This window comes from Peromyscus maniculatus, chromosome 6 (genome assembly GCF_049852395.1).
Source record: "Peromyscus maniculatus bairdii isolate BWxNUB_F1_BW_parent chromosome 6, HU_Pman_BW_mat_3.1, whole genome shotgun sequence".
Taxonomy (NCBI): domain Eukaryota; kingdom Metazoa; phylum Chordata; class Mammalia; order Rodentia; family Cricetidae; genus Peromyscus; species Peromyscus maniculatus.
Window position 1 is genome coordinate 88,011,062 of NC_134857.1, and position 22,119 is coordinate 88,033,180.

At 48.1% G+C, this 22,119-nt stretch overlaps 1 protein-coding gene across 2 annotated transcripts; it reads right to left on the reverse strand.

Moving 5' to 3' along the window:
• Positions 1–58: 58 nt before the first annotated feature.
• On the reverse strand, positions 59–20,809 carry Strip1 (striatin interacting protein 1). 2 transcript variants are annotated; one of them, XM_006979500.4, is made up of 21 exons: positions 20,589–20,809; positions 17,228–17,297; positions 16,453–16,527; positions 15,993–16,127; positions 15,774–15,894; positions 14,276–14,344; positions 13,006–13,112; positions 12,770–12,897; positions 10,250–10,432; positions 9,704–9,921; positions 8,544–8,609; positions 8,375–8,438; positions 7,425–7,496; positions 6,832–6,906; positions 6,542–6,639; positions 5,118–5,244; positions 4,179–4,279; positions 3,422–3,488; positions 2,858–2,962; positions 2,117–2,321; positions 59–990 (listed from the first exon to the last, which is right to left on the reverse strand). In XM_006979500.4, the coding sequence occupies exons 1-21, from the start codon at positions 20,766–20,768 to the stop codon at positions 743–745; spliced, it is 2,514 nt and encodes an 837-aa protein (XP_006979562.1). In that variant the 5' UTR covers positions 20,769–20,809; the 3' UTR covers positions 59–742. The 2 variants fall into 2 exon arrangements, with proteins under 2 accessions (XP_006979562.1, XP_042135622.1); XM_042279688.2 differs by lacking the exon at positions 20,589–20,809 and adding an exon at positions 20,323–20,536.
• Positions 20,810–22,119: the final 1,310 nt, after the last annotated feature.

Sequence of the window (22,119 nt, forward strand, 5' to 3'; positions counted from 1 at the left end):
CTACCCCTGAGCTACATCCCTAGCCTCCAGAGCCTGTATACAGACAAGGCAACAGGGATAGTTTTGCTTTCTTTTAATGTAAACAGAATACACAAACACATTAAAAACCCCACCATGACACAAGAGAACACACAGAGTTTTATATATTTACAGGCCATGGCAATAAGAGGAAACTGGCATATCTGACTTCAGGAAGCCTTGCTCTATCTTCGATCATATCCAAAGCCAGGGTGCAGAAGCTGTGGTATCTATCACTTCTGGACAAAACTCAGCAGGATGCTGGAATGGCATCGATACCCCCAGAGCACAACCAAGGTGCCAATTTTCTGTTCTTGGCCCTCACACCAGCCCCTCCTTCTTGACCAGCTGACATGCCAAAGCTGCTCAGGAGTCAGTATGACCTTGAGATTCAGCTGTCAATGAGAAGGGATTCAAGGCCCATCTCAGCTTTTCCCAGCCTAGGGCTAACTGTGAAACGGGTTGCAATCAATCAGATCCAAGAGGGGAGGGTAGAAACTGGGCAAGTGGAGGAAGAGTAGATCCCAGCATGGAGATGACTGCTCCTGAGTAGGATCCTGGGAATCAACCAGAGGCCAACCTAGATTTACTCACAGGCCCAAGGCTGGCTATGGAGGACTCAATGGAGCTGTGCTGCCACCTGGAGGGCAATGTGGGCACTGCAGCAATGATGAGGCCAGTCCCTCGGTGTGATGAGATCACGGTCTCTTTCAGTCCTCCTTCCTCACTGCAGCAACTCTTCCCAGGAAATGGGCTTAGAGAAGACCTCCCTTTCTAGCCACAGGTCATAGTTCATTTGGAAGTCCTCAGGTAGATCTACCCGCTGGCCCAAGACGCTCTGCAGGCAATTGTCCACTGGCAAGAAGTCAGGGTTGCTGTGGGTCCGGTCATAGCGCCGGGCATTGAAGCGTTCGATGTTGGCACGAAGGGCACACTCCTCTGCCTGGAAGTCCCAAGGCCGGGCATCAAGATCTGGACAAAGCAGGAAAAGTCAGTTAGGAGTCCAGCCCTATAGCAGCTCCCCATGAGTAAGAGTGTGATCTTTAGCCAGGAGATCACCTCCAAACCATCCTCAGGAAGATGAATAGAAATTCTTTCCCAGAAGCAAAAGATAAGCAAATGTACAGAGAAAACCCAGACCCACTGAGAAAGAACCTTGCTCCCCAAACTCTGCAGACCAGATGGGAGAGCCCCTGGAAAAAGCATTTTCTAAACCTGAAGTCTCCTTGGTTCTGGGGACAGAGGCCTGAGACTGCCTCATTTGCCCCCTCTCACCTCCCTGACAAGACATCACCTGCTCTTGAGCCCAGATGCTGGGTGTAGTGTTGCAGTGTTGTGACTGTGACAATGTAACTCACAGCAACACTGAGACCAGTTAGACAGGAGAAGACACCAGAGGCCCAGACACAGGAAGTGCCATGCTAAGGTCCATGGGCCAAGTGCAGCTGCCCTCTGTACCTGTGCAGTCTATTCTGACAGAGGGCACACTGAGGAGCACAGGCTTCTGTGTATGCTGGGATCTGCAGAGCAAGCCTTAGCAGGTACTGCGGGATCACACTCTGTCCCAGAGTCCGGGGCGTGACAGAGGCTGGCTGCCAGCAGACAGTGGGCTTTAAAAGAAAGCTGTGGACTATGGGACCAGGGAGGTGAGTGAGTGTCCCTTCTCTTAGTGTTTGACTTCATCCCTAAGGGAAGTAAGAAGCTAATCAGGAATGTACTCAGGAGGCAACAGTAGAGGGTGGGTATGCTGAAAAGATTACAGGAGCCAAACCAGAGGCAGACAGAGGGGCTAAAGTACAGTCAGAGCCAGTGGGGAGCTTTGGATTTAGGCAGCCAGAAGGCAGTTGCAGTAGGGATGAAGAGGGGCAGAATGTTCTGGCAATTTCTAGAAAAGACATAATTTTAGAGTGAAGGGACAGAGAAGCAGATGAGCCCAGACATTGAGCAGCTTTCCAAAGTCTTGCCTAGAGCTCCCACAAAAACTAAAGCCAGGCCCCTTTCTGTGCCTCAGGGCAGAGACAACTAAGGTCTCGAGGCAAGGAGTCAAAAGTGTACCTTGTCCCACCCTTTCCCACTCCTGCTTCCCGAGTGGCCTCACCATTGCCATAGGCCCAGTCATCGTTCAGCCGATGCCGCACCTTCTGGTAGATGGCAGACATGGTCTTCATGTTGCTCTTGCGCCACTGTCGCCCCAAGTACTTGGTCTGCACCTTGAGCAGCTTCAGCACATAGAGCTGCATCATGGCCTGCTTCACCTTCAGGGCCCGCTTCAGGATGGGTGCCGACTTGAACACCACCAGCATCTGGGCAGGCACAGCAGCGGCCATGGTGAGCAAAGGAGTAAGTGTGTGTACCATCACCACAGTCACTTAGCACTTCTGGGGTAGGAAACAGGGCGACAAGCCATGCAGTTTCTCTTGAACTCACTGGTTTGCTGGTACACGGAGTTTTAATCACTAAAACCAGCAGAGCTACAGGCAAACCACAAAGGTTAGTCACCCTAATAATGGATCACTCTGTAATCTCATTTCTGAGAATTCATGGACCTTCCCTGTCCCAAAAGCATCCCAGGGTTAAGGCGGCTCTCGGACTCCTGACTATCATTTCCCAGTCAGGACCAAGAGGGAAAAGTATCTGTGAGGGTGGGTTTGTTTCAGAGCATGACTAAGAGTCTCTTCCAGCTTCCGGTTCTACTCAGCAAAGACCAGAAGTCTGCAGAACTGAATGAGGACAATGCTGCCTCACAAGCCCCACCCTGAGGTCTCCCTGTCCCAGGTGAGGGAGGCGCTGCATGTGGTACTGTTCTGTGAGTCCCAGGCTTGCTGCAGCACTGACTCACCATGGTCCTTGAATGTTTCCACTTCGTTAGCTTGTTCAAGATCCGAAGCAGATTGATGCAAGAGAAGAGGTTCCTCCAGCAGAACTGGTTGTTGTCGCCAGCTTCCTGCAGGAAAAGCCAGGGACAATCACAACTCTCACACTGGCTGCTCAGCAGTGTGCAGAGGCCTTCACAAATACACCACAGTTGGCCATGCTTCAATGTTTCTAGCAAAGTCCCCGTGTCTCACAGCCAGTTCAAGGGAAACTCCACCCCACAAGTTGACAGAGAAACAGGAACTCAACAGACCTTTCCCGCAGGAGATACGGCCCCAGACTTGGGTGGGAAGAAGCAGGCAGCTTGAGCAGGCAAGTTCTAGGTTAGCAGCCTGCAGAACATGCTCCCTGACTAACCCTAGCCCAATCCCCAACCATTCTGCTCTACAGCATCCCTCCCCCTCACTTCATGGCCATTTCTGGTACTTTAAAAGTCAAGGTGACCTATTCTGGAAGACACCTCTATCTTTGTGTTGGGGGAGGCAACCCTCATACCCAAGGGATAGCCAGGGGGATCCCAGCCACTCACCAGACTCTCTGCAGTTAGCTCTGGAAGCTCGTTCACCACGCAGTGAGGGTAATCCAGGACGGAAATGCTGCAGAATGCAAGAAGACCCAGGTGCTCACCGTGAGCAAAGGCTTGGTCTGCCAGAGTAGCCATGACTGATTTGAAGCAGAAGTTGGAATCTACCTTGCTTGCTCTGCCTCAGTTTCCCTGACTGCTGAGGAAATGTCTGCTACAATACATGTACTGTCCACCTGCGACTGGACCGGTGAGTCTAATGAGTGACTGGAGGATGCAGACACTACCGCAGCTTTCCCGTTACACGAGTCTAGAGGTGAGGCTCAGGACAGCTGATTTAGACCAAGCCCTCCCTCTGAGAAGGCACAGCTAGGCGGACGCTTCCCTTGTGACGATGGCTCACACGGATAAGCAGGTGCCATCAGGTACAGCTGGCACAGGTGGGTATTAAGTATCAGACAAAGCTTTACAGTGCACAAAGCCAGCTCCTTACAGAGAACTGGGAGGGAAAGGGAAGAAGGACAGAAGTGGTAGTGAGGACGATTCTAGAGCCTAGGATGAGAGCTACTGGTCAAACACAAAGTCACTAGACTAGCTAGCCTCAAAACTGACACACTGTCATTTCACTTTGTCTCCTGATGTCAACCAAGTGTTGACTCACACATGCTCAGAAAAATGTCTGCTGAACAGTCTCAGTGAAGAGACCTGCTGATGTCCTGCCATCCGGCTCTACCACCCTTTCTTGGTCCCCGGTCCTCCTCACCTGTTCTTGGCAGTGATGTAGGACATGATGTTTTGATTGAAGAACTTCAGGATCAAAGGGATGCAGTTGGCGAAGACCAGGTGCTGGGCCATGTATTCAAACTGAAACCAACAGAAGAAACTAAGCACGCCTCTTGGGACCGTATTCTCTTTTCTCCAGAGACAAAAAGTGTGGTGGTAATCTAATTGTACTGAAATGTGATTTTGATTGTATGTTAATAAATAAAGTTGCCCGGGGGTCAGAGCTATTAGAGCCATAGCAAGAGTGTGGCGGTGGTGGCACACGCCTTTAATCCCATAGATCTCTGTGTGTTCAGGGATACAGCCAGCAGTGGAGACATACGCCTTTAAGACCTAGGGGGCTGTACATTCAGACAGTGACGAGGAAGTCACGTGTTTGGGTTTACAACCAATGAGAAGGCAGAACAATAATACTATAAAAAAGGCGTACAGGGCCGGGCGGTGGTGGCGCACGCCTTTAATCCCAGCACTCGGGAGGCAGAGCCAGGAGGATCTCTGTGAGTTCAAGGCCAGCCTGGGCTACCAAGTGAGCTCCAGGAAAGGCGCAAAGCTACACAGAGAAACCCTGTCTCAAAAAACCAAAAAAAAAAAAAAAAAAAAAAAAAAAAAAAAAAAAAGGCGTACAGACAGGAAGTAGCTCTCTTTTCGGGAAGCTGGGACACCGCAGGCGGAAGGGTGAGATTTTTAGCTCTGAGCTCTGACCTCTCGGCTTTCTCTTTTACATTGTTTCTGTGTTTCTTATCTAATAAGACGGTTAGTTACATCTACAAAAAAGCCTTGGCTGGAGAACCTCACATTAGAATGCCCATACAGAGCTCCAGGGGGCTCACAAGCCAAGCCCTATTCTCTTGGGCCAGGGGAGCAGCAGGGCCCGAGGCGCTGGCCCAGCGCACCGGCAGGCGGGCAGACCCACGGGTACCTGGTAGACATGGTTCAACTTAAAGTGCTTGAGCAGCAGCAGCAGCACAGCGGAAATGGCCTTGACGATGACCTCTTTGTGGCGGTTCACGTCCACCCCCAGCTTCATGCTCTGCAACACTGTGGTGCTAGAAACACAAGTGCCTGGTGAGTCACCTTCCTCCCAGGTGTCCACAGTGGGGACGGATTCCAGAACCCTCCGGCAAGGGCCCACAGCCCGCAAACACTTCAGAGGCCAGCCTTAGGCCATCTGCCCAGCTCCCAAGAGACCCGGTTTGGCGGCACAATTTCCATCTTCCCATGGTCTGCCCAACACATTCTCAGTCCCTTCCTCTGCCTCTCCTCCAAAAAGGAACTTCTTTCCAAATTCTCCCTAAGCTTTGGCCACCCTATTAACCTGAATTCCCCAGTGTTCTGTGGAAAACCAGTATGTGGAGAAGTTTCACTCAACAGTGCTGTGATGAGGGACCCTGAAGTCAGATAAATTTAGGAAGCACTGTCATATCAGTTTCTTTTTTTTTTTTTTTTTTTTTTGGTTTTTCGAGACAGGGTTTCTCTGTGTAGCTTTGCGCCTTTCCTGGAGCTCACTTGGTAGCCCAGGCTGGCCTCGAACTCACAGAGATCCGCCTGGCTCTGCCTCCCGAGTGCTGGGATTAAAGGCGTGCGCCACCACCGCCCGGCTGTCATATCAGTTTCTTAATTCAGGACTTCTCACTGCAAATCTTCAGAAGAGGAAATGCAGTATTTGATCATATTTCCTAGGACCATCAAGATGACCTACTGTTCAGTGAACCTCCCTCTGGTATGAGCCAATCCCTGCCTCCTCCCTCACCTGGCCACCATCACCAGCCAGGGCGGGATCCGCTCAGAACAAGGTGGTCCTAGCCTGACAGGCAAATCAGGTGTGGGCCTGGGTCCTTTCTCAACATAGACTATGACCTTAGAATAGACTTCAGGCTGTTCTCTCCCATGAAAAGACATGTTAGCTAGAGAGGAAGAAGCCCTAAGAGTTTCACCCTCTCCTCTGAGATGTTTGCCAGGGTTCAACCTGCCAGTTCACTGGCCAGGAGAGACTCCACCAGCACGGGCTCTGTGGTGGCTAGCAAACAGACCAGAAGTTACCCCTCCCGCTCAGGGGGTGCCAGCCACATGGCTCTAGGAGGGCTCTGGGAAAGTCTACTGCCCCATCTATTTTACAAAGGAAAACTGGCATTCCTAATTTACTTAGAAGTTCACTCCGTGACAGTCTGTGCTGGGATTCTGGCTAAGTCATCTCTCCACCTAGGGAAACTTATGCAGTAGTTTCCTTCGTCTGAATCAGAAATACCCTAGACTTAACCAGCAGCAAAGCCAGGCCAACAAAAGAAACCAACCTGAAAAACACTGGCCCTCTTCCCTCTACCTATTCATAGCACTGATACTCACGGCATCTCTTCAGGCAGAACATCTGCCAGGATGTTGATTGAGTCCGTTTTGGCTTTTGATGTGGGAGCTGCAGCCAGTAGGATCTTCAGGAGGGCAATCTGGGAAAAGCAGACCATTCAGATGGGCATCAGAGCCCAGGGTCATAATGGAGCAAGCCCTGAAAAGTGGAACTCCTGCAGGTCTGCAGGTGGCAGGAGCCTTGTTGGGTGAAAGGGACCAGCCTATGGGGTATCTCACTACAGGTGCCTACTGACAGGCCCCAAGAGAGGTCCCAGACCCAGAGCACTCACCATATACTGAGGCAGGCTGGGGAGTAAGCCTTGGTAGAGGGTTTCTGCAGGAACTTGCTCAACTTCCTCTTCTCCCTTTAATACAAAAGTCACAAACACAAACCTATGTCCAGGCTATACTCTCCTGAACCCGAGTCTCTAAGCATCCAGGTGAAGGGTGACGCTGATGACAGCGTGCCGGAAGCGTCACTTGGGACAGTGTAGTCAGTTCTTACTGTAACACTCTTCCTAAGGCCCCACAGCCACGCTGCTAGCAAACACTGGTAACCCCAGCACTGCTTAGGCCAAGACAGGCGTTTGAGGCCAGTCTGAGCTATATAGCAAGGCCATCTGGGTTATAGCTAGATGCTATCAAACCAACAAGTAAATAACAGAGAAGGTACAAGTCTATCATTGCTGTTCTTTTACAGGCAGGGAACAGAGCATCAAGAGGTCAAGTTCTGTGCTCAAGTTGCCATTCAGGGACTGAGAGAGTAGGACATGGACCAGAATCTCTTCAAGAAGAGGCCAAGCCCTGGAGCAGCTTTGTGGGCCAGGCACCGCTCAGAATGAGAGCAGTTGGGGACTCCATGGCTGTAGGCATCATAACTCACCCCTGAGAGAGGAGAGCGAAGGAATTCCTCCTCCATCTGTGCCTGGACCTCTGCAATCGATGTGTACTTGTGCTGAAGAGAGGCAGGAGAAGGTGCTGAGAAAAACACCCTTAATTCTCTGGCCACACTCCCCCCTACACACACACTGGCAAAGACCCAAGATTACTCTGGTCTTCTGAGAGAGGGCTAAGTCACAGCAAAGATTCCCTAATGAAACTGCATACTTCTAATAGCTTCCTAAGGAGGCATCTACTCTGACAACCTCTGTGAAAAGCCCATAGTCAATTAGTAAAAAGCAAACTGAAGTGGAGGAAAGGGCTTTCAATAACAAAAAAGACAGGAGAAAAGACATTAGAGGCCAAACTGTACTCAAAAAGCCTATCTGCTGAGACCACTTGTCATTACCAGTTTCAAACCTGGACTTAAAAATATTACAGTCCAGATACATTAGAAGCACACTCCTCCTGATCCCTCACAGCTCCGCCCCCACCCTCCATCCCCAGCAGTGAGCACAGGAGAAAACAAGTTGGTCTTGGCCCCAGCCCTATCTTTAGATTCCACCTGCCTGCCTGCCGAGAGCCTGTGTCCTGTCTGCCTGCAGCCCTCTAGGACTGGGTAACCGAGCCTGCCTGATTTCTAAAGCATGCTCTTAGCACACCACGATGGTGCTCATACCTCGTTGCCCAATCATTCTATAAACAGCAAAGCTGACAATGTCATCTCCACCTGCGACTCCTCTCGAACCTTAGAGCTTGGCTAAGGAAAAGGGAAGGCTACTTACGGGCTCCTTAACTCTAAGACTGCTATCTAACACATCTTAAAGAGGTCACACTTAAGAAGAGGTGCTTCCCAGGCTCTTGCTGGCAGACAATAATCCCGAACAGCTTGTCCCTTCTCACTTTATTCACCTGGGACCAAACAAGGCCAAAAGTTCCCTCCGGGTCACTTACTTGTTTCAGTGTCTTGATGCTTTCATGGATTGGCCTTGGCAGCCCCACCACTGTGCTGGTGTCACTGGGGAATAAAGAAGGCCTTGTGCTGAGCCCAGACGTCCACGCGCCTGTCCGCTGCCCCAAGGCCAGGCGAATGGACTTCAAAAGGAACTCAGGTCACACTCACCTGCCTAGAGTGTAGCCTATGAACTTGCTGCGGCTGGATTCAAGGAACATCTCAATGTCTTTCTCTCTACCAAAGAAGCAGGGACAGATTTTATCAAGTACTGTCTCAAGGTGTGCAACTGTCTCAGGCCTGTGTTCTAACAGACAAAGCATTTCCAAACTGTGATTCCAACACAAGGAAAGATCTCTTACAATAAGGGGAAAGAGTCTGAATTCCAGCTACTTTGATTTTTACATAATTTTGTCGGGTTCATAAACTTAAAGTATGTTTATATTTCTATAATATGCATGTCCAGATGACTCAAAATCAGGGAGGTATATTAAACTTAAAAGCACAGTTTATTCAAACAATAGTAATACTTAGACTTTCAAACACTAAAAAGTGTAAGAGATAAACGAATAGTTTATTTTCTTGTCTCAATAGAAACGCCTTGGCTTTTGGGTGACCTGTTCTACATTCTTCTCACACACCCCAGAAAGCTGAGGACTTACCCCTTTTACATCAGCTCATATACACAGCTACTCATTAAGCTGCTGCCTATAAAGATACACATCTCCAGCTACCTCCCCATCTACTGACACGCCCAATGATACTGTTCAATGCCTTAAGTGGTTTTCTGAAACTCTTCATCTATCATTTTTATATAAAAAGCCATATACAACTCCAATATGAGTGGGGATAGGTTTGCCTAGATACACATTTTATTTTTTCCTTTTCTCTCTTCATGATCAAGTTTTTTTTTGCTTTTTGTTTTTTTTTTAATTTTTTTTTTTTTAATATTTATTATGTATGCAGTGTTCTGCTTGCATGTGTCCCTGCAGGCCAGAAGAGGGCACCAGATATCATTACAGATGGTTGTGAGCCACCATGTGGTTGCTGGGAATTGAACTCAGGACCTTTGGAAGAACAGTCTGTGCTCTTAACCACTGAGCCATCTCTCCAGCCCCTTCATTATCAAGTTTGATCAGTTCAAATTACTGACACAGGAGTTGCACAAGGGTTATTTCGTGTGACATCAGCAAAACCATCCTCCCAGACATGCCCAGGATAGCACAGGACAATTTAAGGTTATCTTAGCCTTGCAGAAGAGCTTAGGTCCACACTGGCCTGAGGATATGAGGGCCCTCACTTCAAGACGATTCTGGAACTCTGAGACTCACCTGACCTTGGGAGCCCAAGGGAGCCCTTTGGGGCAGGTAAGTCTGTCAGTCTGAGGGTGCTGCAGTGGGGGAGGCATCACCTCATCTCGCTCAAGGGGAAAAGTCTCCCCCTCCAGGCTGTTGTCATCGTCATTCTCCTCCTCCTCTTCTCGAGAGTCATCAGCCTTATAGGGATCCCGTTCATTGAAGGCATCTAAATTGTCCTGCTTTATCAGAGCCTGAAAGCACAGGGAAGGGGGCTGAGAACGCTGGACAACTAACGAGATGATGGCAGAGGGAAACAGTTCAGAGGAACAAAAGCTGTCAGATAGGGAGCTGGGAACACAGAGAAGGAGCTGGGACTAGAACGAAATGACAAGTCACTTCTTGCTCCAGCGCCTCAAGAGCTGCCACCACCTAAGTATCCACTATCCACTGGGCCTGGAGCTGGAGACTGTCCTTGCCGTGGACTCCTCTGATCAGCCTGATGGGAGCATGCGCTTGCTCGCACCCTACCCCGTGTGCACTTGAGATCTCTCGGGAGTCCTGGGCCCTCTGCTGCCTCACCTTGTGCTCCCGTCGGCCCCGTTTCTGCTGCTGCTCAATCAGGTCTGAGGCAGAGGCTGGTGGAGAGGCAGCCCTCATGTTCCGGATCACCTTGATGCTGTCCTCAGGCAGCGGGGGAAGGCCAAGGAGAGTGCGCTTCTCAGCCTTCATGCTCTGCAGCTCCTCAAAGCCACCCAGTGTACACTGTGTAAAATGGGGGTGCAGAGCCTAGGTCACCATGTCCTTGTTGATACCACTATACTAAAAAGCGTGCAAGACACCATCAGAACCCAAGCCTTTACAGAGACCCACACAGCCCCTTGGACAAAAAACTAAAGCCATCCAAGGAGAATTCAGAGCTCTCTCTACAAGGAACAAGAGAAAAAGAGCAAGGAAGGAATGAAACACCAGCTGGTGGAAGCTGGCGCAGGATACATACAATTCTGTACATATGATATAGTCTCTAATTTTAAAAAGAAGCAGATTGAGCAGGGTGTGGTGGCACATACTGATAAGCCCAACTCTTCTGAAGCTGAAACAGGAGGATCACCAAAATTAGAAGTCCAGCCTAGTGGACATAGCAAGTTCCAGGCTACTCAAGGCTACAGAGAGACGATGTCTTTAAACCAACCAACCAACCAACCAAAGTAGAGTAGAACCAGTTCTTACAAATGTCAGCTGACTGATGCTTCAAAGCTGTGCATGTCAGTCTTCCAAACAAAACTAAAACCTACTGTGTGTTGCTCAAATAAAATAATATACTAAAAAAATAAAATAAAAACCTCTCTAAATTCACTAGAAGATCAAGATCCAGCCCCATAGTCACTGTGGTTACTCAGTGTCTGAGTAACTGAGCTTTCCTCTGAGCCTGAGTGAGGCTTCCTGAGGAACCAGCAGGTCTGGTCAAGATAAAGCTTGTACAGACCCTGAGAGGCTCGAAACTCACTGAACTCTGGCTGCAGAGTAAGGGGAAGACCCCACTTAGCACAGTGCTCCTCCTGGAGAGAGGGCTCCCTGCTTGCCCTGGGCTTGCTATCTGACAATGCCCCATGCTAAGTGTGATGGCCAGCCCACCCGGCATCTACTCCCTCCCCGTACAGAAACAGTCCATTTCACAAGACACCCTCGGGAAATAGGCTAGCTAGAGGCTCGCTCTTGCTTCCTTCAAAAGACATCTTTCTGGGTTGGAGAGAGAGCTCCACTGTTCAAAGTTAAGCTCAACCCAGGTAACAACAAGTCATCTGCCCACTGGACTACAACTACATCAGTTCCATCTTTGCCTCAAACCACTTTTACAAACACAGGTTTGGGAGCGGTCTCCAAAGAGGCATCTTGTTCAAGGATGGCACTGCTGTGCGATTAGAAATGGCTTTAACAAAAGCCGGGAACCAATCTAGTATGATACAAAGGCCATGTCATGCCTACCCCTACTCAGCACTTTTTTTCCCCTTGAGACAAGGTCTTACTATGTATCCCTTGCTGTCCTAGAACTCACTCTGTGGACCAGGCTGGCCTCAGACTCACAGAGATCCGCCTGCCTCTGCCTCCTGAGTGCTAAGATTCAAGTTGTGCACCACCATGCGCTGTATTTCTTTTTCATCTCTTTTCTGGAACTTTTTAAAAACTGAGCCTGGGAGCTATACTGACGAGGCTGAGGCAGGAATATTTCAAGTTTAAGGCCAGATCTTGTGTCAAAATAAGTAAACAGCTGAGGACATGGCTCAGTAGGTAAGAGCACTTGCTTCAAAAAGATGAGGATATGAGTTTAAATCCCTAGTACCCAGGTTAAAAAGCTGGAGAAGTCACACATTAGCCTGTAACCCAACAGAATCAAGGGGTTTGCTGGCTGCCACCTTAGCACCAGGTTCAGGTAGAGATCCTGCTATAAGGGAATACAGCAAAGAATGACAGAGCAGGAAACTCTGGTCTCTTGAGCATGGGTGTGTGCAGCTATACACACGTGTTCATGTACTACATACATGTACCAAATGCATACTCACATGCACAGGAAATAAGCAAATAAATAAAAAGTAAAAAGAACACCAGTGTAACTCAATGGAGTCTGTTTGCCTAGCATGTACAAAGTCCTAGGTTCAATCTGTAATACTACCAAACAAATATTTTTTAAACAAATTAGCTACATATTCACATAATTCAGTATTCAAAAATAAACATAGTTATTCATCACTATCCACGGGAGACTGGCTCCAGGAATTTCCCCTCACCCCCTCCCACAGGAAGATATCACATCCCTCAGAAGATGGAATGGTATTTGCATACAACCTGTGCATAACCTTCTGCAGGCTTGAAATCATCCCTAGATTATTTGTACTACCTAAAACTACGTAAGTCATCGCTATACTAGTTAGGGAACAATAACAACAAAGTCTGTACAGCAGTACAGATGCACACCTTATTCTATGACCTGTATTTGAATGCATATATGGATGAGAATCCACAGGTACAGAGGGCCAGCCGTACAAAGACGCCTCTTTCCTGCCTTGTCTCCTAGCATATAAGTGCCCCCAAGAAGATGCTCACCAATACAGTCTTCCAGAGCAGCAAGAGAACTTTCTTCATGGGGAAGTGGGGGGCATGGCCGCTGCAAAATTTGGTCACCATCCCAAATAGCATGATGGCAAATGGCTCGTTGTTGTACAGAGGGGAGCCTGGAAGTGATTCAAAGATATCAGGACCCCAGGCAGCAACAGGACCCACCCAAAGCCCTCCAGTCTCAGCTCCCAGGCAAGGCCTTATCAGGGGACCCCAGGTCCTACCCAGCTCAGCTCTGAAGGTCTGTCGCATCGTTCTCCACTCGGCCTTGTCACCCTCACAATCCTGGTGCACAGTCTCCACAATCAGGTACATGATGTTGAGCAGAACCCTGAGCACAAGAACCAGTTCATAAGAGAGTAAGACAGGGACCAAGGGGTACTCTCAGCAGGGAGTGGTGGTGTATGCTTGTAATAACAGTTCTTGAAAAGCTGAGGCAGGAGGGTCTCAAGTTTCAGGCCAGCCTGGGCTAGATAGTAAGCTCTAGCCTGGCCTAAATCATATATGGAGTCAGTCTCAAACAAACAAAAATGTGAAGGAGGAACCCTTGGGCTTTCTTTCTCACTTTCCTGGCTAAGATGTAAACACCCACGCATGTGGTAGGAGAAGGCTGTCACACAGAGAAAACCCAAGAAGAGAAGTGACACCTGAGGATTCTTGCTCAGGCAGAGCCTATAACTCATTCTGTATCTCCAAACAGGAACAAGAATGGCCTAAAGAATGTACTGCCCTAAGCCTCCTGAAAAGAAAAACAGAACTGACTACAGTAAGTGACTGAGGTCAAAGCAGGCAGGATTACAGAAAGAGGGCACAGTTTACCAGGAGAGTGGAAAACAGGAGGTGAAATGTGGAGATCCTGACTACAGTGAGGAGAACCACAACTCAATTCCAAAACCAGATTTCAACCCTAAAGCATGGGAAGACAACCCTGTTCTTTAGCAGGGGCTATTCCTGTGCAGCCGGGAAGCACGGTGGCATTGTCAGGATAACCCAACACAGATGGGGATCAATTTGTGTACAACGGGTGGTGGGAGTCCCAGAGCAACACCCTGGTTTCTGTCTACATATAAAATACTCTACAAACGGCCGGGCAGTGGTGGCGCACACCTTTAATCCCAGCACTCGGGAGGCAGAGGCAGGCAGATCTCTGAGTTCGAGGCCAGCCTGGGCTACCAAGTGAGTTCCAGGAAAGACGCAAGGCTACACAGAAAAACCTTGTCTCGAAAAAACCACCACCACCAACAACAAAAAATACTCTACAACCAACTCCTTAGCAGCTCTATTAAGTGGCTTGACCTTGATTTCCCCTGGATTTTCCAGGTCCCTCCTCTCCCTTAAGATGGCACCTCATCAAGGCCTACTAACAACTCCCAGAGAGCCTATCACTTGAGCTGATTAGTGTGCAAAAGGAATGCACACACAGCTAAGAAATGCTCAGTCTTGCTCCGAGCTCACTCTCTGGCTCTCAGGTACCAGGCTTGCCGCTTGTCTCACCTCAGGTCTGTGCTGTCGGCCAGGGAGATGGCAGGCTTCCTCACTGCACTGCTGCATGCGGCACTGTTACTGCGGAGAGACCGAAATCAGCTTGACAGGGCAAGGGAGGTAAGTGAGCCCCTGACGAGTACTGTCCCACCAGGCAACAAGATGCCAGTATGTTTAGGCTCTACACGAGACCTTAGGACACCACACTAGTTAAGAACTCAAGCCCTGGGTTGGAGAGACGGCTCAGAGGTTATGAGCACTGACTGCTCTTTCAGAGGTCCTGAGTTCAATTCCCAGCAACCACGTGGTGGTTCACAACCATCTATAATGAGATCTGGTGCCCTCTTCTGGCCTGCAGGCAGAACACTGTATACATAATAAATAAATAAATAAATAAATAAATAAATAAATAAATAAATAAATAAATAAATAAATAAGTCTTTAAAAAAATTTCAATAAAGTACCTTTAAAAAAAAAAAAGAAAGAACTCAAGCCCTGAGCTGGGCAGTGGTGGTGCACACCTTTAATCCCAGCACTCAGGAGGCAGAGGCAGGCGGATCTCTGTGAGTTTGAGGCCAGCCTGGGCTACAGAGTGAGTTCTAGGATAGCTGAGGCTGTTATACAGAAAAACCCTGTCTTGAAAAACCAGGAAAAAAAAAAAAAAAAAAAAAAAAAAAGAACTCAAGTCCTGGACCAGACTGTCAAGTCTCAACGTATGAACCCTGGCTGGAGCTCTTATGTTTACTAGTTAGGTATACATGGCCAAGGTCGAGTCGACTTCTCTGTGTCTAGTTGTCTCATCTACAAAATCAGGGTGACAACAGTACTTGAGTCATTAACATGATTTAGTAAACATAATGTTCTGAGAACAGTGCCTGAAGATGTAGTCCTTGGTGAGTGTTTTTAGTTACAACTATATTGATTTTAATTTTGTTGTTTGTTTTTGGATATGTTCTAAGTAGCTCTGGCTACCCTGGAACTCACTATGTAGACCAAACTGGACTCCAACTGACAGCAATCTCCCTTGCTTATGATGGCCATTGGTCTTAAACGACAGTAGCTGCCCTGTCCAGGGGACAAGCTTTGTTGTGCGCACGTGTCAGATCTGGGCTTGGTGTACTACTGAAGGGAAAACACAGAGGGAGCTCAAGATGAGCTCAAGATTGGTACCTGCTAGGTACCAATGCTCCAGCATTATAGACCACGTGAACCCAGCACAGGAACCCGTCACTTTCTATTACCATAGGAACCTCTCACCTCTCTCTATTATTATATTTTCTCACCTCTCTCTATTATATTATTTTCCAAGGAATCATTAAGCAGCTTCTCCATTATCTGTATGTTTCAAGCAGCCTGAGAACAGACCCTTCATCTTCAGTGACCTATCTACCTGTCTCCATGTTATTAGTTCTGTAAGCTCTGGCCCTCTTCCCACTACTCTCTCTCCCTCCCCTCTCCTCCCCTGCCCTCCCCTTCTTCCCTATTAAAGCCCTTCAGCAGAAGTGCTCACTCTATTTCCATGTTCAGAAGCTCCACCAAAGCATTGAACGTGCCCACCTCCAGGAGCAGAAAGATGTTGTAGCGCATCCAGAACTGCACTTCTGCCTCTGAGCTGCATTCTCCAAAGGTACCTGCAGACACAGGCCACAGCTTACCAAGACCCGCATACATAACTAGGCACTGTCACTAGCAGGGGTACCGGGGGTCCCTGGGGACATCATCACAGTACCTTGGGCAACGTAGAGAATTGCACGGGCCACCTTAAGTCTTTTCTCCCGGGCAGTGACTTCCAAGCCATCCAGAAGCCTCATGGCGTGGGTGCGGTGCTGGTTGGTATCCAGCTCAGTCCACTTCTTGTCTGTCACTGAAGGGCAGGAGACACTTATACCTGAACCCACATAACCCTCACAACAAAGTGGACTGTGTTTATCTTTCAAATCAGGACAATCACAGAACCAGAAAGACAAGTTACTCCCTCGTAAGGGTACGGCCACACTGCTGTCTGGTGATTAGAATTCCCACGAAAATGCTCAGAAGGCCCATTCTACATGTCACATCTGGCCTTGAACAACTAGTTCAACAATTTTCTCATGTTCGTGTACATCTTAGATCAGTTTGATGATGAAGAGAAACCCTGCACTCTCCTGATGCAGTGTGAAGAGAACCAAGAAGTGGGGAAATGATCTCACCATGGATCCGGAAGTCCTCCTCAAAGCATTTTCGATTCATCAGGAATTCTGGTCCTTCTGTATAGCTGTAAAGCTCTGTCAAAGAACAAAGTCTCCTCACCATTACCACACTCCACATCAGTTCTCACATACAGCAGAGGAAGTAAGGCATTCTACTCTACTCCTTCGTAAGTCACAGTGATTTTCAGGCTACTCTTTCTAATTACTGAGTGGGGAAGGCCTTAGTGTTCTGAGGCACTCGACAGAGGTAACACTGGCCACTTTGAACTGGAATGTCAGTGGAGCATAAATCTGGGCATTTCTAGTATGGTATGCTTTAGACTGCTGTGTCAGAGGCTGCTCATCACCCTGAATATATCTTTAGTGTCACCTCCTGAATAAGGATCATGAAGGCTGGGGAGGCAGCTCATGCTGTCCTCATATTATACACCAATAACAGTAACAGTGACAGATGTGCAAAGATTCAAGCACAGTTGCCAGCATTCCTGTGACTCACTACTGTGTGAGAGATCACTGTCCAGTTGGTGTACGGCAAGGAGCACCTTAACTGCCTTACCCAGAGACTGGGCAATAACCAATTCAGCTGACTCCAGACAAGATCCTTCAGGGAGATAAAGGACAATTCAAAATTACAAGACATGTGTCCAAGCTAAATAGCTAATCGATGTTTTATATACCATCGATAGGAGTAACTAGGGAAAAATGATATCCAGTCTTACTTTTCTGAAGACCCCAGTCAAAACTCCTGTAAAGGACACAAAGGTCTAGACCTTACCTGCAAGCTCTGCAGCCCACTTGTCTGTGTCAGCATACTCAAACTCCAGGTCTGGAGACTCAGAATAGCCCTGATGAATGGAAAGAACTTCGCATAAAGATCCTCCTGAGTGTTTCACAAAGGGATACACACAAATGCCTCAGAGACACTGTGGCACTACATGACATCACTGCCTCTATTTTTTTCTGATGTTTTATCACAGTATTTGGTCTCCTAGACTAGCTCAAGTCCTCTTTAAGCCCTCTCCAATACCCCGTATTTCACCTTCAAAGCACCTACTATAAACTATAATCATTCACTGGATTTCTTTTTTAATCATCTTCCTCTCCATGAGACCGCAAGTTCCTTGAAACAGAAACTCTGTTTTGCTGACCAATGATATCCATTACATAGCTGTTCAACATAAACACAAAATTTCTATTTTGTGCAACGACTGACCATTCCATACAGTACTAAATATCTATAAGTTTCACTTCTTTCTGGACCGTGGGCTATATAAACAGCTAAGGACAAAATGAGTAATGAAACCCGCAGTACCCAGTTCTTATCTCAATTTTTAGTGAGAACTAACAGACAGAGAAAGCAGAAATGGAACAGATTGGCCTCCCTCCTACACACAGGAGAGGATGCAATGACAATCTGTTAGAGATAGGTGATTCCTGAGAATGCGCCATCTTGGAAGACTTGTACTGGGAAGAGAAAAGCAGCAAGAAAAAATGGATGAAGGCAGTCTTGATTAAAATGTACTTGGAAGACCAGAGAGCACATTTCAGTGTAGGGTACCTAGTATGTGCTACCCTGTGTTTAATCTTCAGCACTGGGGGCTGGGGGGAGAAGCAAGTGAGATGGAGGGCGGGGTCAGGGAGAACCTTATAACAGGTAACGACCACTGGCAAAATGACATCCCTCAAACAATAACTACTCCTTATTAATGGACAATAGTGGACACTTTCACAAGCTACTGAGTTTCTAGGCTAGGGATATAGTTCAGTGGTAGAATGATTACCTAACATGTGTAGGGTCCTGGGTTCACGTCCCAGCACCACCAAAACACTATTAAAATTGACAGCAGCACACATTACTGAGGTTGAGTTTTTCATTTACATAACAGGAATGACAAAAATCTGCTTGGAACTTTTCTTATGACTTTTTTTTTTGACAATTTCATACATGTTGTATACATAATGCATTGTGATCACATTCACCACCAAATTCATTATTCTTTCTTATCCCCTCCCAATGTACTTATGTAGAGACAAGGTTTTACTGTGCAGCCCAGGCTGGCCTTGAACTCTGATCCTCCTTTCTCAGCTTCCTGTGTGTTGAGACTAGAAGCATGCTTGGCTGCCTTGGCTATTTTTGAGGACTAATAAAATTTACGTAGCACACATTAGAGCTCTCCTCCGATGACAGCCTCCCTGTCCTCTAGACACTGATCAGACTCCCAAACTACTGATTTCAGCTGTCACTAGAGGAAGTGTGCAGCATCAACATCTCTAATGCAAGGAGACAGATCTCTCTATTTGATGGGCCTTCCAGATGTTGACTCTGGTGAAATTAAAGGACAGAAAGAGGAATTAAAATGTATAATAGAGGTTGAGAATGTAGCATGGCAGGATAGTGTTGGCCTAGCTTGCACAAGGCTCAGAATTTGATTCTCAGCATCACAGAATAATAAAAAAATGCATAAAAGTATATTTATCTATTTTTCAGCTAGTTAGGAAAATGTAAAACTTCTTTACCTGCTGAGCCATCTTGCCAGCCCTAAAATATTTCTTAAAAAGATTGATTTTATTTATGCGTCTATCTGTATGTGTAAAGTGCATGTGTGCATGCAAGTTCCCATATGGGTTAGAAGGAGGGTACTGGATCCCTAGGAGCTAGAGTTGTGAGCCGCCCAATATGGGTGCTGGAATCCAAACTCAGGTCCTCTGAGAGAGCAGCAACTGCTTTTAACCACTGAACCATCTCTCCAGCCCCTTAAAACATTAAAAGAAAAGAAAGTCTGGGAGTATAGTTCGATTCTCAGCATCCTCTTCAGAAAAACTGAACAAGTCTGGTCATTAAAGAAGGTGTGCTCTTGTTGAGTGTTGGTGGCACACGCCTTTAACCCCAGCACTGGGGAGGCAGAGGCAGTCAGATCTCTGTGAGTTCGAGGCCAGCCTGGGCTCCTGAGTGAGTTCCAGGACAGGTTCCAAAGCTACACAGAGAAATTCTGTCTCAAAACCCACCCCAACCCCCCAAAAAAAGTAGGCTCCAAACTTAAAACTTTCATACTCCTTCATACTTGAAAGATCACGGAGAAGTTGCCACTGATGACCCATTGTTCCACAATAAAAGATTCCTGAAGGGTCCATCTCTGTTCTTTTCAAAAAGGCCACTCAAAGCTCAACCTCTCTACTCTGAGCTTGTTCATTTACAACGTGTTTTAGCAGGGTTTGAGCTTGCAACAAAAATGTTTGAGAGGAACTGATTTCAGAGCTCTGAAGACAGTATCATTAGTCTCTGGTTCGAGCTGGAGCATCAGATTTGGATAATGAGGGATTCCCTCTCGGTAAGTGCCTGACTGCTCATCACATTGGGAGTTGTCTCAGGTGGAGATTGCATAGTAAGTGCTCTGGGAATGAATGTGCTGATTAAGAAGCCCTAAAATGCTGCCATGGGTGTGTGTTCATTCATGAATTCTGCAAACGGAAGCAGTGGGAGGAATTTTAACTTGGGGTGAGGTGAATAGCTCGATACTGCTCAGGCACAGGGAAGCACAGCTCACTAGCAAGGAGAATCCTGCGCCCTTTGTGTACTTCTGATCCTTAACAGTTCGGCATTCAGTGGGTTCACTGGGCATCCAAAACTACTTGTCAGTGTCTGCCCATGGCCTGATCCTGCACAGACTAAAGTTCGGAGGGAACTTGGTAAGCTCCCTCTCTGCTACTCTCACAACCTGGGGGCCACGCAGCACTAGAGATACAAGCTCTGTTCTAAGCGCCCACAAAACTCTCCTGGGTCCCTTCGCTGACAACTGGCGTCGCCCACCGCCCGGCCAAGATTAGCGGCCGGAAATGATGAGGGGCTGAGAACTCACGCAGACCACCTACTCGGTACCCCGGGGCTGTGCCTCGGGCCGCACCCCCAGGCGCAGACCGGCTGTCCCCAGGACCTTCCCCCGGGCCGCAGAGGAGTTGGTGGCAGGGCTCCGGGCTTCCAGTGTCCCCAGCAGCACGGTCCTCGGTAAAGTGACAGCCTCCCCCCGAGCCCGCCTGTCAAGCCACCCGGAAGCCCGGCTGGGCCCGGAAGCTGCCCCGGCCCCGCGACCCCCTCTGCCACCCGCCCAGGGGCAGCCTCGCCCCCCTGCAGCTCTGACCTCCGAGTCTTTGCGCTGGTTGCGGTTAAACTCGCGAGCTTTGCCCCCCGGCAGGAGTCCCGCAGCGGCCCTCGGCGCCCCGGGAGGAGGCTGTGCGGTGGTGGGCGGCGGCGGAGGTGGCGGCTGGGGCTGCTTGTTGTTCACAATCAGAGGGCCGGGACCGGCGGCGGCCGGCTCCATCTTGGCTGCTCCACACCCCCGGCTCAATTCTCGGACGGGCTCCGTCAGGCAACTCTCGCGTGATTTCCTCCAGGAAATTTCCCCAGTCGCCATATTCAGTGTGGCGGCGTGTGTGGAAAGCCGTAACTGTCAATCATCTTCAGGTCTTTCTCTTCGTCTTTTAGTTTCTCTTCCCTCCTTCCACTGGAACTAAGAGCCGTGCCATTGGGCTCGCAGGAATCCCTTGATCCGTGAGGTTTAACATCTTCAGTTAATTTAGTTGTCTCTTCCTTTCTGCATGATGAAAGGGAAAATTAGGGAGACATCAGTGAACAAAGGAATCCCCTACCCATGGGTCTAGTTGAAGCCTCTTACTAGCAGAGAGGAATTTCAGTTCAACAACTGGTTATGGCTCCCCAGCCCAAGCTGGAAAACCTGCAAGTTTGTAGGACTCTGCAAGAAACCCCTTGTGCGACCCTAAGGACTCCTGGTTTTTCTTTGTCAGACTATCTACCCAAGGCACCTCCGGAGCCTCGTTATAATCTTATCAAAAGAGGGGGAAATGCACAGGGGTGGAGGGTCTCTTTTTTGTTTTCTTGTTTAAGACAGGGTTTCTGTGTTGCTCTGGCTATCTTGGAATTCACTCTGTAGAACAGGCTGGCCTTGAACTCAGAGATCCACCTGCCCCTGCCTCCAGAGTGCTGGAATTATAGGAGTGCTCCGACACCACAACCTGGCTTGGAGTGGGGGATTTCTTAGCCTTGTAACTTGAGAGCCACCAAAATGGTACCTATGGCTAATACTAAGACACCCAATGAAAACTCTTCCTTGAGGAAGACACGCCCACATTTGGGTATGTCTTAACTTCCTTTCCTTTACACCTTTCTCCTAACCCTCATGCCTAAAGTCTATATTAGATTATCTTTACTAAAAAGCCCCAACTCTGCTTCATGCTGGGTAATCTTGAAATTCTTTTCTGCATTGAAGACAGAAATTCTGGTTTGAGGCCTCCACGTGGTGCAAAGACACACATGCAGGCAAAAAACCCATACACATTTAAAAAAAAAAATCGCAATCCTGCATTGGCCTGAGTTGATGTCCCTGAAAGATTGGGGGAACTCGTTGGGCTGCTGAGGGTGATAGTGTGGAACTGCCTCTCTGTCCCCAAACCACTGACAGGGACTTTAGGACTATAAAAGTGAACAAAATAGCTAGAATTCCGATCTTCGTGGAGTTTACATTCACATGGGGGAGATAAACAAATGAGTAAATAAAACAGAAAATGAAAATATATGTAACAGTAGAGAAATCGTGGGGAAGGGGAGATGTATGTTACAGTCTCTTAGAAACTGCTCTTGCTAAAAAGCCTTAA